Source organism: Chiloscyllium plagiosum, chromosome 2 (genome assembly GCF_004010195.1).
Source record: "Chiloscyllium plagiosum isolate BGI_BamShark_2017 chromosome 2, ASM401019v2, whole genome shotgun sequence".
Classification (NCBI taxonomy): domain Eukaryota; kingdom Metazoa; phylum Chordata; class Chondrichthyes; order Orectolobiformes; family Hemiscylliidae; genus Chiloscyllium; species Chiloscyllium plagiosum.
The window spans coordinates 26355634-26381902 of record NC_057711.1 but is presented as its reverse complement, the minus strand read 5'-3'; the positions used below and the strand labels follow the sequence as shown (position 1 = coordinate 26381902).

Sequence of the window (26269 nt, the reverse complement as noted above, 5' to 3'; positions counted from 1 at the left end):
GACATCCTCAGTGCTTGGGAGCCTCCTGTGAAGCGCTTCTGTGGTGTTACTGGGACAACACTACCATTATAGGGCAAGCCAAACAGAGAACAGCCAGGGAATTCCTAGAAGCAAGACACTCATCCACAAACTCCATCAACAAACACATCGACCTGGACCCAATATACCGGCCACTACAGCGGACAGCTGAAACTGACAACCGGAAGCGGCAGGAACAGGCCACTATAAACACCGGAGGAAACACCACAGAAGCACTTCACAGGAGGATCCCAAGCACTGAGGATGTCACCTAGACAGGGGACGAAACGTTTGCAACAAAAATTTCCAGCTCAACGAACAGAACCACAACAACGAACACCCGAGCTACAAATCTTCTCCCAAACTTTGAACAGGATATAATTCTGTGAAGATAGAGTGGTTGACATTTCTATTTTAAAACTATAAACAATTACAGAAAGTCAGTTTTAATAGATAACAGATGCAGAAGACCAGAACTTGGCAAAGTATGAATGTAACTTGATATTATGCAGTAAAAATGAATCTCCAGTTTGTGCTATTGTATTGTGTTCCCTCCACAATTTCCCCAATTTATGAAAGGTTGGCAAAAGTCAAGGATTTGCAGATGACACCAAAATTGGTGGTATAATGGACAATGAAGAAGGTGATCTAAGATGACAAAGAGATCTTGATCACTTGTATCAATAAGCTGAGGAGTAGCAGATGGAGTTTAATTTGGATAAATGCAAGGTATTGCATTTTGATAATACTTACAAGGTCAGGACCTATACAATTAATGATAGGGCACTGGGTAGTATTGTAGCAGAGAGACCAAGGGGTTTACGCAAATAACGTTTTGAAATTTGTGTCACAAGTAGGCATGGTTGTTAAGGCAGCCTTTAGAACACTTGTCTTCATTGCTCAGACCACTGAGGATAGGGGTTGGGACACCATGTTGAGATGGTACAGGATGTTGGTGAGGCCTCTTCTGGAGTACTGTGGGTAGTTCTGGTCACCCTGCTATAGGAAGGATATTATTAAACTGGATAGGGTTCAGAAAAGATTTACCAGGATGTTGTCAGGAATGGAGGGCTTGATATATAAAGACAGACCGAAAAGGCTGGGACATTTTCCACTGCAGCACAGGCCGTTGAGGGGTGACCTTACTGAGGTTTATAAAATTGTGAGGGACATGAATAAGGTGAAAGACAAGGGTCTTTTTCTTAGTGTGGGAGAATTCAAAACGAGGGAGCATATTTTCAAGATGAGAGGAGAAAGATTTACAAAGCACGAGAGGCAACTTTTGTTTTGCACAGAGTGATTACTGTGTGAAATGAACTGCCCAAGAGGTTGGTGGATGCAAGTACAGCTCTAACATTTAAAAGACGTTTGGATAAGTACATAAATAGGAAAGGTTTGGTGGGATATGAGTGACGTGCAGGCAGGTGGGATTAGGTTAGTTTGGGGACAAGGTTGGCATTGACTGGTTGGACTGAAGGGTTTGTTCCTGTGCTGTATGACTCTAAATCATACAGAGTAGAACTAGAAGCTCAACAATTGAGCTGGTGAAAACCAAGCTGTATGTTTGACTTGACCTACGAAACCAACGGAAGTCTGCTCCTGGCCCCCTGTAACCTCCTGAACAGTAATTTTTCAAAGTCTGGCCCCTACTAGTGACATCTTTACTATGACTAAGTACCAGCCTTTCCAGTCTATTTTTATATCTCAAACCCTCCACTCCTGACAACATCCTGGTAAATCTTTTCTGAACCCTCTCCAGTTTAATAATAGCGTTTTGATAGGAGGGCAACCAGAACTGCCCACACCACTCCAGAGGAATCCTCATTAACATCCTGGACAACCTCAACAAGACATCTCAACTCCTATACTCAAAGGTCTGAACAATAAGACAAATGGGATATTATGTTTGACTTCACAACAGCCATCACCAGATTGACACACTTACTGAATAAGCCAAATTTCACCTTCATTACACATCATATCAGAACATTTAGGGGTGAAATTTTGTGATTTTGTCATCTTAATACTTACCCATGATGAGTGCATTTTGTTAAAGGAAGGTAAATGTCAGGCAAATCTCAAGGGAAAATCTCACCCTCAATCTCTGCCTTGTCTCTTAGTCATACCACATGGTAACTGATCATATTTGGCAGTTTCACTGTATAGGGCTTTACCAACCTAGTTAAAATGTGTTTCCAAGCTACCCACATAGGTTTACGCATGAGCTTGACATATTTCTTTTGTTGATTACTTGTTATTGAAATTATTTTTCAAAGCTGAGTACAAGATGGAAAAAAAAACACCAGTGTCAAAGAGATCAAAGTTCAAAACTCAACCTTGGTTTCCCTCAGCTGACTTCATTCACAGAGTGGCGAACAAAAGCAGTGATTAAGTGTCATATTAGCTGACTCAATTCCCTTTTCTCCAAGTTGCTGATCACAATGCAGAGCCTACATTGGGTGAAGTAATTCTATGATACTCACATAGAGTAGATGCTTGTTGGCACTGGATTCCTGGAGTGCATTGAAAACTTTAATGATTCCATGTCGCGCATTCTGCTGTCCGACGAGATTCTGCAGTGCATCTGGGAAAATAATACCAGACAATAACTAATAATTCTTGGTTCACGGTGGGGTTTATGGTTGATCCAGCACAAGGAAGAGTACCATAAGAGAAATTAAAATACTATTGGCAATAATGTTAATAAATCTGAACACACTTCCCTAAACACACATGATGCATTGGTTAGGATCAAAGACCACCTCTTTCCAATCTGTAGCTGTAACTAAATACACAGGCAATTCACTTGTTTATGTTCAATTTGTGTTTGATTACATTTAAACATTGTTAAAGTTGAAAATACTGAATGAGGAAGGCAAAAGTTGTGGAGGCAATCACCTCATGGTATTATCGCTTGACTGTTAATCCAGAGACCCAGATACCTTCTGGGGACCTTGGTTCAACTCCTGCAGATGGCAGAATTTGAATTCAATAAATATTTAGAATTAATTCAAAAAATATTTAGAAGTAAACAGTCTGATGGTGACCATGCATTCGTAGTCAATTGTTAGAAAAATCTATCTGGTTCACTCATGCCCTTTAGGGAAAGAAATTGCCATCCTTACCTAGTCTGGCCCACATGTGACTCCAGACTCTCAGCAATGCAGTTAACTCTCATCCCATGAATGAAAATAAAAAAATAAAGACCAAATAAGGAACATGTCCCAGTTTCCATTCCAAAGCCAAGGTCTTCCCCAGAGTCGGCTTTGTAACTACAGGGCAGCTATTTTATAGAGTCTGCGAACAGCCAATCACATCCTGACCTGAACCTTAACAACATCAAGCCTGTGACTACCTAGGACCAAGTGAATGAAGGGAAGAGACTATGCTTGAAATGCATCAATTTATAGGACAATGAACTCACTCCCTAAATAAGGTTATCTATCTTTATCGGAAATGGTCTCTCAAAACAAATGTTCAGCTTGAACCAATTTGTATAAACATACAGATTCATTTTACAATGATGGATATCAGGAAAAAGGGTATGACCTCCTGAAATACCAAACTTATAAACTCGATTTATAAACTCTAAATTCTCTCCAAATGACACCAGTTTCAAAATAATACATCAACGTCAGTCATGCAACACTGATTGGACAAGGAATCATTTACATCTCTTCTCCCTTTTGAAATTATGGCAATAAAACTGGCAAATTCTCCTATTCACTTAGGATTTAACCTCACAAGAAAAGGCTGTGTTTTAGTCTTACTCCTGTGTGAAGAATAATAGATGCACTTTGTCTGCAACACCGTGCTCACCCATGCACAGCAATACTCCCAACAGATACCCAACATATCAGCACACATGTGAGCCAGTGTTAGCTGTATATCAGGCACACAGGGGATTAACACTAGTGCAGCATCCACAGTGCTCATTTGCTCAACTGATGGGAATTAGCAAGACAGGGGTCTGTTCATGCCTCAACCATTTGGAGCTCGTAGAGACACAAATATTGCCAGATGCATCCTGCCATAGAGAGGGGAAATCAGTGCAGAAACCAGAACTCTCATTCCCAACATGGAATTCACAAGGTGGCCAAAGTACATTTCCAAAAGGGGGGTGTGTGTGTTTAGCAGAGGGAACATCATCAGAATATTCACTTCACCAGTGGATTAAATTAGACAACCATCTATAAAAAGGCAAAACACCTGCAGTGCACTTCCTTTAAGTAACAAAAATCTATAACGTCCAAAAACCACAGCCAGTCTAATATAGTAGTCAACCGTTAATGCTTTTTCTCTGAACATACTGTAGCAGTCCAGTTTCTGCAGAGAGATTTAAAACAATCACAATTTTGTGTTAAAACACTGACTGTTACTCACTCACTGAGTGCGAGTTTTCACATTTAAGTAGTGGATTAAACATCATTAATATCCAGGGGATTGGATTTTGTTGGTATAAAAATTTAGTATAAAAATGTTGTGCAAAAAAATCCCTATTCATACTTAATAACTTTGTAACAACTCTCCATTTCAATTATCACTAAAGGATGGCAAAGTAAATCTGAAGTTTTTGGTTACCATGTCATTCCTTTTCCATGGTCATCAAAATGAATAATACATTGTACTTCGGCTGACAAATCAGGTCAGCCTGCAGGACTAATTGATTTTAGCGAAAAAGTCAAAATCAATTACATGCAGAAATTCAACATGAATTATGCACAAGGGTTTCATGCAATGCATCACTAGCCATACCTGGAATGTTATCGAGCAATTTCTGCTGGGCTTTGTGCTTTGTCTCCAATCGCTGTTGCTGTGTTCTGGCAGCTGTAGGAGGCGCTAATTTACCATTTGGCCAGAAGGCATCTCGAAAGAGATTGATGTAGTAAACTAGCATCTGTTCACTGACTATCCAGTTGATTGTGTCACGGATTTGCCTAAAATGAATAATGCACATTATCTGGTCATTGTCAAACATTCCTCACAGCCCAATAACTCAAAACGTTTCATATAAAATTATTTCACAGAATTGCAGCATAGCTAACAAATCCAGCATTTTTGCTTTTCCATAAGTTGCCTTGAGAAAGTGGATATGAACTTCAGCAGCCCGTCTGATGCACGTGAACCTCGAGTGCCATTCAGAAGGGAATTTCAGAATTTTGACCCAGTGACAGGGAAGGTTCTTTATATAATTCCAAGTCAAGTTGGTGTGTTTCTAGGAGGGGAACCAGTCTCCAACTTGTCTTCTGCCCTTGTTCTTATAAATGACAGCTTGCAGCTTTAGAACATGGCTGAGGGAACCTTTGCAGTGCAAATATTATTAAAATATACATTATCGAAGGGGCTAGATTTATTTTAAGGATTCAATCTATTCCAATAAATGATGCATCACTGCCATATGATCCTGTATACTTCTAATATGAACGTGATAGCGAACTTGAGAAGATTCATAGCTCAGGTTGTGGATGACATTGTTGACTTGCTCGTTGAGCTGGTAAGTTTGCTTGCAGGCATTTTGTCACCATATTAGGTCGCATTAGTGCACACTGACGATATTACCTAATATAGTGACGAAACACCTGCAAACAAACTTACCAGCTCAGCGAGCAAGTGAACAATCTCAGTGATAGAAAACATTGGTAAATGTTGATTTTTCTGTAGTGGCTAGCTTTTCTCATGCTTCACTTTATTCTGTAACATTTTGCTACATGCTGAAGCAATATTGTACAAAACAAAAGCACACATCTAAATGACCTCATGAAATTGTTTTTATTCACTGACAGGACATGGAAATTTTTGTATGAACCGTTTCTACATGACAAGATGACTTACTATGTCAGAGGGCATTCAAGGTTCGTGAGAAGATTTGTAACTCGGGTGCTCGTTGTTGTGGTTCTGTTCGCCACAATTCCCAGCTCGGTGAACAGAACCACAACATTTCAAAGGGCAGCTCAGAGTCAACCGTAGTTCTGTGGATCTGTGGTCACACACTTGGTAATGAAAAAATGTTCCTTCCCACCAGCACATTTGTGAACCAGATGAGCTTTTAATGACAACCCGGGATTTTACGGTCACTACTGCTGAGGCTAACTTTTTGTTACATTCCAGGTTTTTCCAACCGAATCCAAATTCAACAGCTGTTGTGATAGGATTGAACTCCTTATCAATCATCCTAGACTGGTTGTTTCTCTTGTCAGCTTGGCTAAGTTGGTTGCACCCTCACTTCTAAATCAGACTGTTCTGTTTTCAAGATCCACTCCAGGTCTTGAGCATAAAGCTTAAGGCCCACACTCCTGTACTGAGGGAGCACTGCATTGTTGGAGGCACTGTCTTTTGCATGAACCATTGCTCTTGAACATTGTTTGCTCAGGTATTTCAAAGAGAACCAGAGTTAACATTTATCCCCCATCAACATCACACTATTAAAACAAAACAAAGAACTGTGGATGCTGGAGATCTGAAACAAAAAACAAAGTGCTGGAAAAATTCAGCAGGTCTGGCAGCATCTGTGGGGAGAAAACGGAGTTAATGTTTAAAGTCTGGGGACTCTTCCACAGTCTGAAACTGGACTTGAAATGTTCACTGTTTTTCCTCTCCACAGTTGCTGCCAGACCTGCTGAGTTTATTCAGCAATTTTTCTGCTGACACTATTAAAAACAGATTATCTGTTTATCATCACATCGCTGTTTGTGGGAGTTTGTTGAACACGTATTGCCAGTGATTGTACTTCAAAGGGTGTATTGGCCATAAAGTGCTTTGAGGTGCAAATCATTCTTTCCCTTCTCATTAAGTCTCAGCATTGGACCCAGAAACCACTATCATGCTGTCCTATCAAGGAATTAATGGTGACAAGCAATATTCTGAACTTCCCATGCAGAAGTTCCCTCTCATCTCTCAGAACAATTACATGAGGAGTGGAAAAACTATAAGTATGCTGCAACTGGCTCATAATTTTCATTATTTATGATGATCTTCTCAAATGCAAATCTATTCAAGATTCTCAACTCTCAGCTTCCTATCTGTGGCACATTCAGCTACCTATTTGTTTCACAGATTTCCCTATCCCCCTCCCCAGCATCCCCCAGAATAATAGACCACAAACACAGTCAGGGAGGTGCTTGGTGATGGCTGGTATTTGCAAGAGGACTAGGGCATTGTTTTGTGCACCTCTGGACTGACAAACTGAAGGCCACAGAGAACTGGCACCTACCAGCTCGAGCCAAGAAGCTGGAGGACAGAGTTTGAAAACAACACTTTCAACTGTGGCAGGACCATACAAATTAAATGGTTGATGTGGCATGATTTAAATTGCATTTATCATCCAATTTTTAAAAAAGTTGATATTTAGCGGCTTCAGATGCATTTAAGTACTGACATATAAACACTTATTCCTTCTAGGTGGTCAAGATCACAAGGAGCTGCAGTGAGAGTTACTGCAGTGCTCCTTGTAAATGGTGCATGGGGCTGCCACAGCACATCAGTGGTAAAGCAACTGATAGATTAAGGTGATGGTCAGGGTATCAATGAAGTGGGCTGCCTTGTCCTTTTTATCAAGGAAGCAGCTCACTAACAACACAGAACAGAATTTGCAGGTGAGCATTATTCACGACCAATGGCTATGGAGAATCAGCTGTATCATGTCTCCTTTTTTAGGCCATAACCCATCTCCAACAATGCCAATATGTCTCCAACCGAGGTAAGAAGCTTATTAAGCATAAGTTAAGAGTGTACCACTTTGGTAAAAGCTCAAAAAGAGGGGTGGGGGGTTGGGGGAAGGTCTTGTAACATGCAAGATATCAAAATAAGACACCAAAGACTGACTGGATCTGTCAGAGATCTGAACAACAAAAATTGACCGACGTGGACAGCTTGCTCTATATTCAAAACAACCAGCCCTAATGGATTGCAACAAGCCACTGCGAGAAAGATAACATTTTAGAGTATACCGACCAGAATGTTGAGTTGCAAGGATCAGAACGGAACTGCTGTTAGTCGCCATGCTTCATCTTGGTATAGAGCTCAGTTGCTCCCTCCCTTTATCGTCTTTGGCACGATAACTCCCACATCCCACCATAAGACCACTGCCCTGACCTACAAGTAGTGCTCTGCTGATGAGCTGCCTTTTCTACTCAATGCAAGTGAGATCAGAGGCTGGACTTCAACATCAGGCTGAACCTGAGCTTCAGGCTCTGACCATTCAGGGACAGGGAAAGACCCCTATGCTACCCATCTCTATGCCAAAATTAGAAGCTAAAGTTCTCAGTCAATACAACAGGATCTATGCTCATGAAGAGATGCTAAATATATATTTATATTCGTGAAGCTGGTAAAAGCCAATTTTATGGGAAAGCATATATTCCATTCTTGCTTTCTAGCTCATTGAGTGATTGTAAAAGCATTAATGAAAAGTAATTAAAAGTGGAAAGGCGACAGATTTGTATATGACATTTACAAGTCCCCACTGCAGTTATTTCCTCATACTGTTACTAAGATTAGATGCATTGTACTGAATTAAATGATAGAAAGTGACATTACACTGTGAAATACATGACCTTCACAGTCAGTTAATCAAAGCGGTCTTTGATTTAGTTTAACAATGGAGTCAAAACTCAGCAAGTGACTAGAGCTGACTAAAATACAGCAATGGCATTAAGGACAGAAATAAGTTTCAAAATGCACTTTACTCTTTTCTCTTTGACTTTTAAGCTTAAAGCCAAATTGAACAATTTTAGCCTGCTTTGGATGATTCATCGACAGACAAGGTGGTTGGGACATGTGAAAATCCAATCACTGCTTAACAGTCACTAACCTGAGGTAATCCAAAATCAGAGCTTCATTCATCTATGAATTACGTGCACTTTCAGATGTGTCAAGACTGAGAAATCTCAAGGTACGTTTGGATATGGCAACTAGTTCAATCAATTCAGGCTTTAACTCAAATTCTTTAAAACCCAAGTCATGAGAATTCTTGTCCATAGTGAAAATCTATCCTTACATAAAACAAAGAACTGTGAATATTGGAAATTGGGAAACAGAAAAACTCAGCAATTCTGGCAGCATCTATGGAGAGAAAAGGGTAAACTTTTCAAGTCTAGTGATCTTTCTTCAGATCCATCTCCATTCTGAAGAAGGGTCACTGGACTCGAAATGTTAGTTGTTTCTCTCTCCACAGATGCTGCCAGACCCGCTGAGTGTCACCAACAATTTCTAATTTTGTGACAATTTATTCTTCCCTGAATCCAATAACCAATAGCATATTGGAGTATTCCACATAGTCTGGATCAGATACTGAATAACTAAATATCTCACTGAGGAGTTGCCTTGCTTCTAAACTTCCAAAACTGAATACACTATCTTGGAACCTATTCAACTTTGGAACTAAGAAGTTTGTTTCCCTCATAACACAAGTTTTGATGGACCAACCTCAGATATTAAGAACTAAGTAAGGTACTAAGCAAGCAGCACAATCTGCCACAGAACGCACAAGAAATCGGAGCAGGAGAAAACCATTTGACTCATCAAGCCTGCCTCTTTATTCATTACAATCATGACTTGATTTCAGGCTTCAATTGCACTTTCCTGCCTATTCCGCACATCCCTGGATTCCAAGAGATCAAAACTCTGTCAAACCCAGCCATTTTGTATTCACTGATTGGGTATCCACAACCCTCTGCAGCAGAGAATTCCAAAAATTCACAACTCAGTGAAAAACTGTCTCCTCATCTCAACTCTTTTCGAAATGATTGCCTCCTTTATTTCAAATTCTCTGATCAGCAGAAACACTCTCCAATTGGCTAACTCATCAAGCCTGTTCAGAATCTTGTATGGAAGGCAAGGTTCACACCTTTAGGACTTTCCATGACGTTTCGAACTTATTTTGTAAGGCTGACACTTATTGCCCACCCCAGTGGCTGATGTGACAAGTATGCCAAAACAGCATTGCTATAAATCAGATCGGAGTACAATGTTGCAATCAGCAATTAGAAGTCTATAAATTCAGGAACAACCACTTCAATTACAATCCACTTCAAACTCTGGACGTACTATGAGTGTTTATATACCCAGAAGTCAAATCATTCAGTTACTGCAATTCCATCCATCAATATTTTCTGATACAAAAATGGAAATCTGATGGATGGACTGACATCAGAAGCTCACTTATGAAAAGTAACTATCTCAAAAGGTGCCAGAAGCCCAAGTCATGCAAAAGAGTTTTCATAAAGCCAATCGTAAGATTGACTTTTCCTCAGGTGTCCTGAGCAAATATTCCTAATTCTCTATACCCACTCTCCACTTGTCGAACAATTTAAAGTACGATGGTCTTGAATGATTTGGTGCTGTCTGAAAAACAGTCCTTGCACTAAATTCCTGGAATTCGAACATAGCAGAGTCAAGCCTTGCCATAGGACATGTATGTAACATCTTATTGAAAGAAGATGGAAAAAAAACTACTCACTTGTTGATTGTCCTTCCGAAAGTAACTTGTACAAGAGCAATAAGTGTCTTCCTGACCCACTTAAACACTGTAAAGCAGAGGTTAACAAAATGAAACATAGATAGTTTGTTTATTAATAGCTTGTCTTCTTTCAAAAGAAAAAAGTGAGGCAAATCCGTGCTCTACAAGGAATCACTGAAAACCATTGCATGACTATATCAAATATTCTTCAACAGATATTTAAAGCATTATTTACATGCAACAGAAGTGAACTCATGCTAATATGAAGGTCACAAAGGATACAAATTTCTTTATGACATTTCCATATCTAGGATGTCTCACAAATCTTTACACTGTATAAAAGGTTATATCTAACAATCCTTTTTCCAAAGGAGATAGAATCAGGCTTCACCCGGAGGCCCACAGAAGATGTTACCCCAGTAGGGTGACAAAACGTCTGGAAATGAACATTCCAGCTTAGCGAGCAAACCTATATCCTGACTTATATTCTGCATAATAGTCATTTTTAAAAAAACGTTCTTCAGGATACGCAAACTTCCTTTCTCATATACATTTCAGTCATGACTCAAGCAGTGCCAAGCAAACTGAGGGAGCTATAGGTTGACAAGTTCCTTGGTTTTGATGGTCTTCATTGTAGGGTCTTAATTGTGGTGGCTACTGAGATAATAGGTCCATTGTTGCTAATTTATCAAAATTCTGTCTATACTTCCCACTGCCTTGGGAAAGCAACCAACATAATCAAAGACCTTCCCACCCCAGTTATACTTTCTTCAACTCTCTTCCATCAGGAAGAAGATGCAAATGTTTGAAAACACATCAACAGATTTAAGAACAGCTTCTTCCCGACTGTTTTCAGACTTATGAATGGACCGCTTATATACTGGAGCTGATCTTTCTCTGCACCATCTCTGTAGCTATAACACAATTATTCTGCATTCTATTCTGTTATCCTGATGTACTTATCTAAGGTATGATTGCGCTGATTAGCATGCAAAACAATATTTTTCACTGTGTCTTCGTATATGTGACAATACGAAATCAAATTTATCAGATTAAGTTTGCTTTCGACACAATGATAGGTGGAGGGACAGGTAGTGTTGAACAAGCTGGGAAGCCGCAGAAGGACTTAGAAATGTTAACAGAGTTGGCAAAGAAGCAACAGATCAGCCACTGGGGTGGGCAATAAGTATCAGACTTGGCATATTGCAAAACATTTTTTAAACTTAAAGAAAAATCCTAATGGTGTAAACTCTGTCTTCCATACAAGATTCTGAATAGGCTTGATGAGATAAACACTGAGATAGCATTTATTATGCAAGATTAAAGTGCTTGGGATTGGGGGAAGTATATTGACATGGATAGAAAGCTGGCTGGCAGAGAGGAAACAAAAAGTAGGAGTTAATGGGTCCTTTTCAAATTGGCAGGCAGTAATTAGTGGGGTGCCACAGGGATCGATACTAGGACCCCAGCTATTCACAATATATATTAATGAGTTGGATGAGGCAACAAAATGTAACATCTCCAAGTTTGCCGATGATACCAAGTTGAGTGGGAGGGTGAACGGTGAGCAGGATGGATAGATCCTCCAGCATGATCTGGACAGGTTGGGTGAGTGGGCAAATCAATGGCAGATGCAGAATAATTTGGATAAATGCAAGGTTATTCACTTTGGAAGCAAAACCAAGGAAGCAGATAACTACCTGATTGGCTGTACATCGGGAGAGGGCAGTATGCAGCAGACCTGGGTGCCCTTGTGCACCAGTTGCTGGAATTAGACATGCAGATGCAGCAGGGGGTAAAGAAGGCAAATGGAATGTTGGCCTTCATTGCGAGAGGTTTCGAGGAGCGGGAAGCGTTAGCACAGTTGGAATGGCCTTGGTGAGGCCACACCTAGAAAATTGTGCGCAATTTTGGTCTCCTCTTATGAGGAAGAATGCTCTTGCTCTTGCAGAAGTATGGTGAAGGTTTACCAGGCTGATTCTGGGGATGGCAGAACTGACATAAGATGATTTGACTAGGTTAGGATGGTTTTCGCTGGAGTTCAGACCAGTGAGGGGAGATCTCATAAAGACTTATAAAATTCTAACAGGTCTAGACAGGTTTGATGCAGGGAGGATGCTCCCGATGGTCAGTGCATCCAGAACCAGGGGTCATAGTCTGAGGATTCAGGGTGTACCATTTAGGACAGAGGAGGCATTTCTGCACCTAAAGAGTGGTGAGCCTGTAGAATTCATTATCACAGGAAATAGTTGATGCCAAAACCATTGAATGCATTCAAGAGGTAGATAGATTTAACACTTGGGGCAAATGGAATCAAAGGTTATGGGGAGAAAGCAGGATCAAGCTATTGAGTTGGACGATCAGCCAGGATTGTGATGAATGGCGGAGCAGGCTCGAAGGGCCGAATGGCTGTCTCCTCCTCCTATATTCTATGTTACATGGAACATATTGTGGGCAAGTGTGGTGTTATGCAATTTTGAATGAAGTAGAGGCATAGACTATTTTCTAAACAGAAAAAGGCTTCAGACATCTGAGACACAAATGGACATTGGAATCAGAGTTCAGGATTCTCTTAAGGTTAACGTGAGGCTCGGTTGACAGTTAGGAAAGCAAATGCAATATTAATATTCATTTCAAGAGGGCAAGAATGCAAGAGTAATGATTTACTTCTGAGGCAGTATAAGGCTCTGGTGAGACTGCATTTGGAATACTGTGAGCAGTTTTGAATGCTGTATCTAAGAAAGAATGTCCTCACCTTGCAAGGAGTCCATATGAGGTTTGCAAGAATGATCCCAGAGATAAAAGGCTTGTCATATGAGAAGCTGATAAGAACTTTGGGTCTATTTAGAAGGATAAGGAGGAAATCTCATTGAAACATACAGAATACTGAGAGGCCTGCAGAGTGTGGATGTGGAAAAGATGTTTCCACTAGGAGAGACTAGGACCCCAAGGGCATAACCTCAGAGTGAAAGCACAACCTTTTAGAACTAAAATGTGGAGGAAATTCTTCAGTTATATGGTGGTTATTCAGTGGAAGTCATTACCACAGAGGGTTGTGGATGCCAAATCATTAAGTGCATTTAAGACAGAGATAGATAGGTTCTTGGTTAGTAAGGAGATCAAAGGTTACAGGGAGAAAGCAGGAGTATGCAGTTGAGTTACATATTAGCCATGATTGAATGGCAGAGGGCCAAAAGACCTAATTTTGCTCCTTAATATGGCCTAATAATGAATCTTTGTTGAATTGATAGGCAGGGAGTCCCAAAAGCACATGTGTTTTTACATTTTATACCAATAGCCAGTGATCAATTATACCAATGATGAAGACATTGAAGGCGTGGGAACTAAATTTGCAGATGACATGAAGACAGGTAAGAAAATACGATGCAAAGGCATTGGAGAATGCAGACTCATAAAAGTACTCAAAATGCTAGATATGTGAAATAAAAACATACCTGCTGAGCTTCTGCAGCATGTACTGTTTTAATATCAGATTTCTATCAGCTGCTGTGTCTTGCTTTTATATCACTAAAAGTGTAACTGCATGTCATTTCAAGGAATGCTTGCTGTAGAAACATTATCAGCTTTTCTGAAGACATTTTATTCAGCTGACTGTTAAGACTTGCACTGTGGTCTTATCAAATCTAATTATATGAAGTCATTAAACAGCAACACTGCTGTTGGCCTTGCCTTTTCAAAATGCAAGTGATAATGGATAACGATTACAATGGATTAATCACTCGTGTTTTTGTTGGCAGGATCATGCAAGCTGTAAAAAATTCTAATAGAAATTGATTGATTGTTCAATTGTTGATTAGCAAAAAATTATGGCTGCTGTACTTGACATGTGAGTAAATCAGAGTCCTGGCACTTATAATCATGAGCGGCATGGATAAGTTTAGAAAATCTGAGGGGCATGGATAGGATAAATCTGAGGGACATGGATAGGATAAATAGACAAAGTCTTTTCCCTGGGGTGGGGGAGTCCAGAACCAGAAGGCATAGGTTTAGGGTGAGAGGGGAAAGATATAAAAGGGATCTCGGGGCAACTTTTTCATATAGAGGGTGTTGCATGTATGGAATGAGCTCCCAGAAGAAGTGGAGGAGGCTGGTACAATTACATTATTTAAAAGACATATGGTTGGGTATATGAATAGGAAGGGTTTAGAGAGATATGGGCCAAGTGCTGGCAAATGGGGCTAGATTAGGTTGGGAAATCTGGTCAGCATGGATGAGTTGAACTGAAGGGTCTGTTTCAGTGCTATATATCCCCATGACTCTTTGACACGCTTATGACAAAATCACTAAATACACCAAACCTTGGGGCACTCCAAATAAGATGTCAGTTGAGAGTTAAATATGCTATTGTAATTGTCAAAAATTAACAGATGAGTAGGCAAAATGCACCAGGTTTGCTGACTCAGTTTCAATTCCATTGTTTGCTGTTGCCCTTGACTTAAACAAGATGATTCACCTTTCATTTCTTTTGGGTATGGCACTGATGGTCTCAGCCTAAATTACAGTCAAGTTCTTTCACAATGAAGTTTGGACCCACACCCAGAGGCAGGGATGTGACCAGTGAACCAAGGCTGATCACAGTACTTGCATCCCAGCCACTCACAGAAAATTCTTTTCAGTATTTCAAACTGAAAGATGGAGTGCAATTTATCTCAAGAAATGACAAATGGAAGACTGTATTAAGTTTACTTACTTCCCCTGAGCTCAAAGATTTCTCCAATGAGCATGAAGCAAGGTTCAGCAAGTGAGTCTCTTTTGCTGTCAGTCTCATCCCCATAGTCAGATAGATCACTATCATCCTCGGCCTCCTCCTGAGGACAGTCATGGAGAAACAATAATTAAAAAGTATATTTGGAGGAACTCCTGGTGCACACAGCTTCTGCCATCATTGACAGACTTTAAAATGAAAGATTACCTGCAGACTGAATACAGCTAAGAATCCATCATTTCTACAAGGATATCATTAGCTCCTTATGCACATCTCAGGAAATGCTAATTTTGCCATTTGTAGGTCATTTCTAATTCATCAGAATGTGAGAATTATTCACACAGTTACTCACAGAAGACAAATGGTATATTGGCTTTCATAGCAAGAGGATCTATGTATATCAGCATGGATATTTTATTGCAATTATACAATGCCTTAGTGAGACCACGCCTGGAGCACTGTGTGCAGTTTTGGTGTACTTCTGAGGATGGACGTCTAGCTATGTATGGTGTGCAACAAAGGTTTACCAGACTGACTTCTGAGATGGCAAGACTGACGTATGAAGAATGGATCGATTAGGACTATATTTAGTGTAATTTAGAAAAAAAAGAGAAAGGGTTTTATAGGTTTCTGAGAGATCCCAACAGGATGAGACAGGGTAAACACAGAAAGGAGGTGCCTGATGATTGGAGAGTCCAGAACCATTTAGGATATGGAGTAGGGTTCAGATGGAGAGAAATTTCTTCAGAGTGGTGAGCCTGTAGAATTCTCTGGCACAGAAAGGGGTTCAGAATAACCCACAATGTTTTCAAGGAGGAGTTAGATAGAGTACTGAGAGTTATAAGAGATGAAAGGACATGGGAAGAAAGCAGTAATGGGGTACTGAGTTGAATGGCACAGCAGGTTTGAAGGGCTGAATGGTCTACTTGTATGCTTCTATTTCTGAGAAACTGTACTACCAAGATGGTTAGAATAGTCATAGAATCATAAAATCCCTACAGTGTGGCAACATGCCATTCGGCCTAACAAGTCCATACCGACTCCCGAAGAGCATCACACCCAGACTCATCCCTCTACCCTATCCCTGAAACCCCGCATTTCGCATGGCCAATCCACCTAACCTGCACATCTTTAGGTTGTGGGAGGAAACCGAAGCACCTGAAAGAAACCCACGCAGACATGAGGAGAATGTGCAAACTCCACACAGGAGTTGAACCAGGGTCCCTGGTGCTGTGAGGCAGAAGTGCTAACCACTGAGCTACTATGCTACCCCCCCCATCAAGTAGCATAACCTTACCTATCAATGTCCATAACTTAGTTGGGTCTGGATTCTATCAGATCTCCAATGGTCTGTCTGCAGTACCCACCACAGAGCTCTGGCACTGTAGGATAGTTGGCACTGCCAGCTAATCTAGCTGGTTGGTAGCTCCATAGGAAGGGACCTCCTCCCCAACGAGGAAGAGTTCTACTTAATCCAGTCTGCATTAAGTAAGCCCTCCCACAGTGCTCTACGGTTGTAGGCCCGGCACAATGCACAACAATGTCCAGACCCAACTAAGTTGTGGACATTGATAGGTAAGGTTATGCTACTTGATGGAGAGCAGTGGGTTTTAAAGTCCATGTGGTAGGAAGGAAGAGGAGTTCTGTCATCTGAGAGTTGCCCCTAATTGAAAAATGGGACCTTCCAAAGTAAGTATCCACTTGTTTCCTGTAGTTTTGAAAACTAAAAACAAGGCAGGTTGCCCACGGCACCCATTTTAGGGCATGGGAAATGCAGTCCCTCTCTTCACCAGATTATGACAGGAGCATGTTATAGTTTGGGCTAATTGTGCTTTTAACAAGTTCAATTGACCTTCCTTTATTTATTTAATTATGGTAGATGTACTGTTCATTCTGGTGCCTGGTCTCTGTCAAAAACACACACAGCGAGGGTGGTGTGGCTGACTGTGTACTCTCTAAAAGTGATGCTGGCATCCAGTGTAAATAATTAAGTTTATGTAGGAATGAAATTTTGGTCATTTTTGTATTTACAAATATTGCCAAACTCTTAATGGTCGTATATCTTCATCACAAGGTTGGGTGGGGAATAGCATAGTGGCTCAGTGGTTAGCACTTCTGCCTCACAGCACCAGGGACCCTGGTTCAACTCCTGTTTAAATTACTTTTGTCAAGTTAATAGTCCTGCTGAACATGATAACAGAATTCATAATCTATCCAATTAACAAACATTATGAAGTTTAATGAGGGATTACAAAGCTCATTGTTAAGCCAAAGTGACACAAAATAAACTGTGTTATGTAGTTTCTTTTCAAGTCACGCAGTGATTTACTGACGTATACCTCTTGATGAGAGAAGAAATCGCCAGGGAGCCTCTCCAGAAAGGATGACAGTGAGAAAGTAGATTTCTTCCCTTGCACATCGACAACTTTAAGGTATTCTGGAGAAGGACTTAGAAAACCATAAAGTGCCTCACTCTGGCACAGTCTCTCATCTGTAAGAAGCTTCTGTAGGATGAAAGTATACGAGAGAAAGTAGCAATGACAAAAAAACCCAGAGGACAGTAGTTTTCTTGTTTACACCTACAAATATTTATTAAAATAATTGACTTTTAAAGCAATAAACTCTTCCTTCACTCTTGGAGTGAATCAACATCCATCTTCCAAAAGCTTTGGTAAGCCGTTCTCATAAATTAGCAAAGATGCAGCTAGTCAGAAATCTTTGAGGCAATGATTTATGGTTAGACTTTGATGAATAGCTTGAAGTGGATCTTAATGTCATGCAATGAATACTCTAAGTCATTATTTTTAATGGCATGTCTCTAACAGTAACAATCACCAACATGAAAAACTGGTTTACTCAAAACATTAAATAGCTCTGAATATGCTGCAGAAAGATGGTACACTTATTTTTTCAATATATTCAACTAAAGAAAGAATAGAGTTTATTTTGGTGTTTGCCTTGAACAGTAACATTCAAGTCATTGCACGATTCAGAAACTGAAGCTCTATTTAGACCTTCAACACAAAGAAAAAATTAACAAATGCCCACTGACCCTGGAGCTGATATTGCATCGGAGGTTCGGAGTAAGATCACTAACCTGATTCCTGGAATGCATTATGAAGGTAGGTTGAGCAGGTCGAACCTAGGCTCATACAAGTTTAGAAAAATGAGACACAATATTATTAAAACATGTGATTTTGAGAGGCGTGGGGGAGTGCTTAACAGAGTAAATGTAAAAGAATGTTTCCACTAGCAGGGGAATCTAGAACTGGGGCACAATTTCAAACTGAAGGATCTCTCATTTTGAGGAGGAATCTCTTCGTTCAGAAGTCTGTTAATCTTTGGAATTCACTAACTAAAACAGCAGTGGAGGTTGGGTCATTAAATCTATTTCAAGACTAAGTTAGATTATTGTCCTACAAGAAGGTCTAACGTTACAGGTGGCAGGCAAAAAAGTAGAATTAAAACTACAACCTGATCAATTATGATTGTACTGAATGGTGGAGCCAGCTCAAGCGGCCAAATGGCCAACTACTTAAGATATGGCAGCTGCAAAATCAATCTTTTCACAGATGTGGAGAATTAATTTTGCCCAAAACACAACATTAAAGAGAAGAATGGAAGCAGATTCAGAAAGCCATCAAACACCCAGAAGTATCTACAGAATAAAAAGTGATGCTCAGATACAGAAATTGATCATCATCATTTGAATCCTGGAAGTGCTGGATGTCCTGGATGTGAATCCTAAAGAAGGGCTTTAGGATTCTAAAGAAACGTCCTAAAGAAACGTCGATTCTCATGCTGCCTGGCCTGCTGTGTTTTCCCAGCATCACATTTTTCAACTCTGGTCTCCAGCATCTGCAGTCCTCACTTTCTCCTAGTGAATCCTGGATATGCCCAGATTCAATTTAACACTGGTAGTTGTTTTAATGAAACGAATGGAGTTTCAGTTTCTGTTTCCACTTACCTGTAAGAAATTATTCAGCTGATTTTTTGACTTGTCCAGGAATTTCTGATCAATGGATTTAAAGGGCAGCTTACTCATTGATGGTAGCTGCACTTTCTTTAACATCGGAAAACACTGCAAACACAAAATCAAACAGTTTACTGCTTCAACATTGCTGGATCACCACAGGGCTAGCACAAATGTAATTTATTCTTCAAATCCCATTACCTAAACATTGCAGGAATCTGCTCTTTCACACTGAACATTTTTACGCACCATTTCACATTGCATATATGGGACTGGAGCTCTCAGAGCAGTAAAAATATTCTTCATTGGCATAAGTGTACAATTATGCTGGAAGTAATATCTATAAACTGCAGAGAAAATAATGGGCATTTTACAGCTGCACTCCTTTTTATTCCCACCTCGATTATTGTGTCTGTTTGATCAGACAAGAGGGAGATGATATTCAAGTTGTGAAATCAGTTCAGAGCAGCATTAGCTGATACCTAAAATTGGAGATTTACTAAAAACCCAGAGAAATTAATTCCTGAAGGAAGGCAACCAAGCAGTAATCCCTGGGAGATGATAAATTGACAAACGGGACAAACAAATGGTAAATCCAAAACAAAAACTCAAGAATTAATCTCGCTTGTAAAATTTAGCTGTGTTTGTAATCTGGCTGTCTACCATTGCTAACTGAGTTATTACTATGAAGTATTGGTTGTACACAGATTTATTGAAGGCAGTAGTTATTTTTGTTCTACCATAAGAAAATTAAAGAACTAAATTCATTTAATTTAACAACTGAAACTATATGATAAAAGACAACAATATATGGAGCAAACAAAGATTCTAATATTTACTCAGGACATTTCCCCAGAACATACAAACAGTTCTGAGAAAGGGTCACTGGACCCAAAACATTAACTCTGACTTCTCTCCTCAGACCTGCTGCCAGACCTGCTGAGATTTTCTGATTTTGTTTCAGATTTTCAGCCTCCACAGTTCTTTTGGGATTTTTTTACCCCTCGAACATTAGCCTGGGGTACTAGGAGAAAGTGAGGACAACATATGCTGGAGATCAGAGTCGAAAAATGTGGCGCTGGCAAAGCACAGCAGGTCAGGCGGCATCGGAGGAGCAGGAGAGTTAACGTTTCAGGCATAAGCCCTTCATCAGGAATGTGGTTGAAGAGGTTCAGGGCAGAGGTGACAAGCTGGGGATGCAGTGAGAGAGAGACTCACAGATCCTTGTGGAGGAAGGAGGAGAAGAATTTCTTCAAGGTGGGCATCCTCGGAAGAGGTTCATAGTAAGCTTACAGCAACTGGAAGAAAGTGAAGACAGCAGATGCTGGAGGTCAAAGTCGAAAAGTATGGCGTTGGAAAAGCACAGCAGGTCAGGCAGTATCCCAGGAGCAGGAGAGTCAACATTTTGGGCATTAGCCTTCACGTGGCATGTGAATCACATTCCTAGTGAAGCGCTTCTGCCAGAAACGTGGATTCTCCTGTTCCTCGGATGCTGCCTGACCTGTTGTGCTTTTCCAGCGCCACACTTTGAGCCTGAGGTACTAATCCAGTAACATAACCATTACACCAATGCCCCCTCCTAAATATTCTACATATTCACCATCCTGTGTGAGAATAATTCCTTTGTGGATTAAATTGCAACAGGACTCAATCCAGTTTTATAATCCTGCCCCCACATTGTGGATTTCTTGACTTGTGGGGAGGAATATAGTCTCTTCAGTGAAGTTACATACCCTTTTGGTCATTCAGAAATATAATACAGAAATGTAAAGATTTTAATCATTTCTGGCTTCACCAATGTAACTATCAGGTATTGGACAGTTGTTTTTAAATGATTTGTTAGATCTTCAATATATCTTCCAGAACGGAAGAATAGAATTTAATGCAGGTGCGTAACATAAACCTAAAATGCTACTGGCGGTGCCAATAAAAATATACTAAAGGTAAACAACAACTTTCATTTGCATAGCACATTTAACATAATAAACATTCCAAGTCACTTCACAGAAGTATTTCATAAGGCAAAATATGTCACAAAACCATACAAGGCAATGTTAGGGATAATGATTTGTCAAACGTGCAAAATCTAACAAGTATTTCAAAGAAGGAACATGACGTAAAGAAACAGAGACCAGTAGAGGGAATTTCAGAGCCTAGTGTCTGGACAGTTGAAAGAACAACCATCAATGAAGGAGCAATTAAAATCATTGATGGTCAAGAGGCCAATTTAGAGCAGCATATATACGTCAGAGCTTTGAGAGGTTGGAGGAAATTATAGCAATAGGAAGCAGCCAGACCATGAATGGATTTGAAAACAAGGATGGGAGCTTTAATATCAAGAAATTCCTTGACTGGTAGCCAGGGCAGATCAGGAAACACAGAATTTTATCTTTACTATAGAATGTGAACAGCGCAGACAAGAACAGTATTTATTACCCCTTTCTAACTGCCCTTGAACTGAGTGGTAACGAAGCCATTTCAGAGGATAGGTCAGTCAATCATATCACTGTGAGTTTGGTGGCACACGAGCCTTCAATTCCAGATTTCATTAATTTGATTAATTGCGAACATTGCTCCCAGCAGAAAAGTTCAAGCCTCTGGATCACTTGTTCAATGATATTAAAAGTACACCACCATTTCAGTCACACCAATGGACGAACAGCATTTGGTGCAAATTAGGATGCTGGCTGCAGAGTTTTGGATGATCTCAAATCTTTGAAGGGAGATACTGGAGGTTAGTTAAGAGTGTGCTGCAACAGTTAAGTCTGGAGGTAGTAAAAGCAGAAATTAATTTTCAACAGCAAATGAACCAAAGCAGCAATGGAAACAGATGACATTGGGGAGGGGGAAATTGATGATCTTAGTGACAGTGCAGATGTTAACTTAAAGAATGGAATATGACAGCACAGTTGAGAACAGTCTGTTTTAGCCTGAAAGAGAAGTCAGATAGAGGGGTGGAGCAGGTAGTAAGGAGCCAGTCTTCCCAATATTTAATGGGAAAATATTTCTGCTCATCCAAACTGGAATGTCAGCAGTTTAGTATCGTAAAAGACAGTGGAGAGGTCCAAATAGCTATCAGGTGAGGTAAAGTGTAAATGTACATGCGTAACATGTCTTCAGATGTCTCTGCTGAAAAGTAGCAAACAAATGAGAATTAGGAATGGATGCAAGGAATAATGTTCGGGGATAACTCCTTACAATTCTCTGGCTACAACTGGATAGATGAAAATGGAGTGTGATTCTACTCAGTTGAACGATGGTGGAAAGGTTTTAGAGAAAACCCATGTTAACAGCCGTTGCAAAGACTGTATAGTGGTTCAGAAGGATGAAGATAGCCGGCCCTCATCACAGTCACACAGGATGACATTTGTGACAAATACCTCACAGAGCTTCCTATGTAGCGTCTGGAACTCGCTAAGCTTCCTGGTTACTGCCCAGCCATTATGTTCAGGTTCAGACAAACTCAACTTTACTGTGACCGAGTAGCAGGGCATTTGCTCCCCATTCTCTTCCACAACCTGTCCAAGAAAGAAGTAGAAAGAATGTTGACAGATGCAAAGGCAATTCAACAAAAATCATACAGTTATCATTTTCCTCTTACATCAGTCTATTTACCTACACAAGAATAAAATTACACTTGTGGGGAATTCAACACAAGTTTAGAAAGTTAAAAAAAGTTATCTAGTCCAGTCCATTCTACTGATGATAGCAAGATCCAAAGGTGGTTTAGTTGTCCTTTATATAAAGTAGTTGCTAAAAACAAAGTCCCAACATCAATGAAAGTGAGACATCAGAACAGATAATAAACTACTTACACTAGAAATGGGCAATTTCATTTATAATAGCTCTCAAGCAAATGAACACTATTTTTAAACACAACATGGACAGATTCGCCACAAAGTAGGAAGATGTTAACTTTAGCAACCTTGCAGAGAGTGAATTATGAAGACAAAGGGATCCAAACATCCTTATAACCAAAGAACCCTCATAAATCTCTAGTTATTCAAAGAAAAAAAACAGTATATACTTCACTACTTCAATTTTATTTTGTTACAGCTTTTTCTGAGGTAGTCTCTCAGGATCAAGGATGATTTGCTTCCACTGAAGTCTGATGGATTTTTGAGAGGATTGTTAAGTCCAATGCATGATCTGCAGATTGTTCCACATGCAAGTCTGGTACTTGAAGGGTGGGGAAAGTGAGGCATTTGAGGGCTTGAATGCTCTCTGATGCCTTGATTTCTCCTCTGCATGATATGTACAAAGTCTCTCTGTGTGTTCAGTCCCTGTGCAAATTAATCTTCTCCACTTTTGTTAGTTACAAGACAAGGTTTCCTATGAGTGAGTGGGAACATTTGGCCTCTACAGAGATACTTTAAGGACACCTTAAAACATTTCTGCTGTTCTTCTCGAGGTCTCCTGCCACAATCTAGTTCCAAGTAGACTGGATCTAAAAGTTGGAGTTCTAAATTAGAGGAGGGCTAATTTTGGCAGTATGAGGCAAGAACTTTCAAAAGCTGATTGGCAACAAATGTTCACAGGTATAGAGACAGCTGGAAAATGGGAAGCCTTCAGAATTGAGATAACAAGAGTCCAGACACAGTATATTCCTGTTAGGGTGAAAGGAAAGGCTGGTAGGTGTAGTGAATGCAAGATGGCTTGAGAAATTGAGGTTTTGGTTAAGAAAAAGGAAGCACATATCATGTATAGCCAGGAGAGATCGTGTGAATCCTTACAAGACTGGAAAGGCAGTAGGAGTATACTTAAGAGGGAAATCAGGAGGGCAAAAAAGGGACATGAGATAGCTTTGGCAAATAGGGTTAAGGAGAATCCAAAGGGTTTTTACAAACACATTAAGGACAAAAAGTGTAACCAGGGAGAAAATATGGCCCCTCATAGATTAGCAAGGCAGCCTATGCATGGAGCCACAGGAGATGGGGAAGATACTGTTTACTGTGGAGAAGACTATGAAAGATATACAATGTGAGGAAATAGATGGCGACATCTTGAAAAATGTCCATATTACAGAGGTGTTGGTGTTGAATGCCTTTAAACGCATGAAGGTGGATAAATCCCGAGGACCTGATCTGGTGTACCCTAGAACTCAGTGGAAAGCTAGGGAAGTGATTGCTGGGCCCCTTGCTGAGATATTTGTATCATCAATAGTCACAGGTGAGGTGACAGAAGACTGAAGGTTGGCTAACATAGTAGGAAAGGTTTTCAGCAAAAGACAGGGAACTATAGATTAGTGAGCCTGACGCTGGTGGTGGGCAAGTTGTTGGAGGGAATCCGGAGGGACAGGATTAGGTGTATTTGGAAAGGCAAGGACTGATTAGGGAAAGTCAACATTGCTTTGTATGTGGGAAATCATGTCTCACTAACTTGACTGAGTTTTCTGAAGTAGTAACAGAGAATTAATGAGGGCAGAGCAGTGGACGTGATCTATATGGACTCCAGCAAAGCGTTTGACAAGGTTCCTCATGGAAGACTGGTTAGCAAGGTTAGATCTCGGAATACAGGGAGTGCCACAAGGATAGGTGCTGGGTCCACTACTTTTCTTCATTTATATAAATGATTTGGATGTAAACATAGGAGGTATGGTGAGTAAGTTTGCAGATGGCACCAAAATTAGAGATGTAGTGGACAGCAAAGGAGGTTAGCAGGTCAGGCAGCATCAGAGAAGCAGGAAAATCGATGTTTTGGGCAAAAGCCCTTCATCAGGAAAGCTGGTGACGGGCTGAAGGGTTTTTGCCTGAAACATCGATTTTCCTGCTTTTCTGATACTGCCTGACCTGCTGTGCTTTTCCAGACCACACTCTTGACTCTGATAACTCCAGCATCTGCAGTATTCACTTTTGCCTCGCGAAGAAGATTACCTGCGATTACAACAGGATCTTGATTAGATGGGCCAATGGGCTGAGAAGTGGCAGATGGAGTTTAAATTAGATAAATGAGAGATGTTGCATTTTATATGCACTTAATGGTAAGGTCCTGGTGAGTGTTGCTGAACAAAGAGACCTTGGAGTGCAGGTTCATAGTTCCTTAAAAGTGGAGTTGCAGGTAGATAGGACAGTGAAGGCAGCGTTTGGTATGCTTTCCTTTATTGGTCAGAGGATTGAGTACAGGAGTTGGGAGGTCATGTTGTGGCTCTACAGGATGTTGGTTCGGCCACTGTCGGAATATTACGTGTAACTCTGGCCTCCTTCCAATTGGAAAGATGTTGTGAAACTTGAAAGGGTTCGGAAAAGGTTTATAAGGGTGTTGCCAGAGTTGTAGAATTTAACCAATACAGAGCGGCTGAGCATGAAGGGGATGGTTCCCTGGAGCTTCGGAGGCTGAGGGATGATCTTATAGAGGTTTCTAAAATCATGAGGGGCATAGATAGGATAAATAGACAAAACTCTTTTCCCTGGGGCACGGGGAGTCCAGAACTAGAGGGGCATATGTTTAGGGTGAGGGGGGAAAGATATAAAAGAGACCTAAGGGGCAACTTTTCCACGCAGAGGCTGGTATGTGTATGGAATGAGCTTCCCCGGCCCCCAACGCCTTATCTTCACCATGGACATCCAGTCCCGACACACCTCCATCCCCCATCACGAAGGCCTCAAAGCCCTCCGCTTCTTCCTTTCCTGCCGAACCAACCATGCCCTTCCACTGACACCCTCCTTCGACTGACTGAACTGGTCCTCACTCTGAACAACTTCTCTTTCCAATCCTCCCACTTCCTCCAAACCAAAGGAGTAGCCATGGGCACCCGCATGGGCCCTAGCTATGCCTGCCTCTTCGTCGGATATGTGGAACAGTCCATCTTCCGCAGCTACACTGGCACCACCCACCATCTTTTCCTCCACTACATCGATGGCTGTATCGACGCTACCTCGTGCTCCCACGAGGAGGTTGAACAGTTCATCCACTTTACTAACACCTTCCACCCCGACCTCAAATTTACCTGGACTCCTCCCTCCCCTTCCTAGACCTCTCCATTTCTATCTCGGGCGACCGACTCAACACGGATATTTACTATAAACCAACCGACTCTCACAGCTACCTAGATTACACCTCCTCCCACCCTGCCCCCTGTAAAAACGCCATCCCATAT

The 26269-nt window shown here is 40.7% G+C and overlaps 1 protein-coding gene across 2 annotated transcripts in view; it reads right to left on the bottom strand.

Annotated features, from left to right (window-relative positions):
* The window catches only part of snx25 (sorting nexin 25), a 230299-nt gene that overhangs the window by 10319 nt on the left and 193711 nt on the right, over positions 1–26269 (bottom strand). For both annotated transcript variants that reach the window (XM_043705929.1, XM_043705938.1), the window contains exons 13-19: positions 22554–22691; positions 19168–19281; positions 17540–17704; positions 15186–15303; positions 10475–10541; positions 4774–4955; positions 2502–2602 (exon numbers count right to left, since the gene is read on the bottom strand). In XM_043705929.1, coding sequence (XP_043561864.1) covers positions 2502–2602; positions 4774–4955; positions 10475–10541; positions 15186–15303; positions 17540–17704; positions 19168–19281; positions 22554–22691 — 885 coding nt within the window. The remainder of the gene's footprint in view (positions 1–2501; positions 2603–4773; positions 4956–10474; positions 10542–15185; positions 15304–17539; positions 17705–19167; positions 19282–22553; positions 22692–26269) is intronic.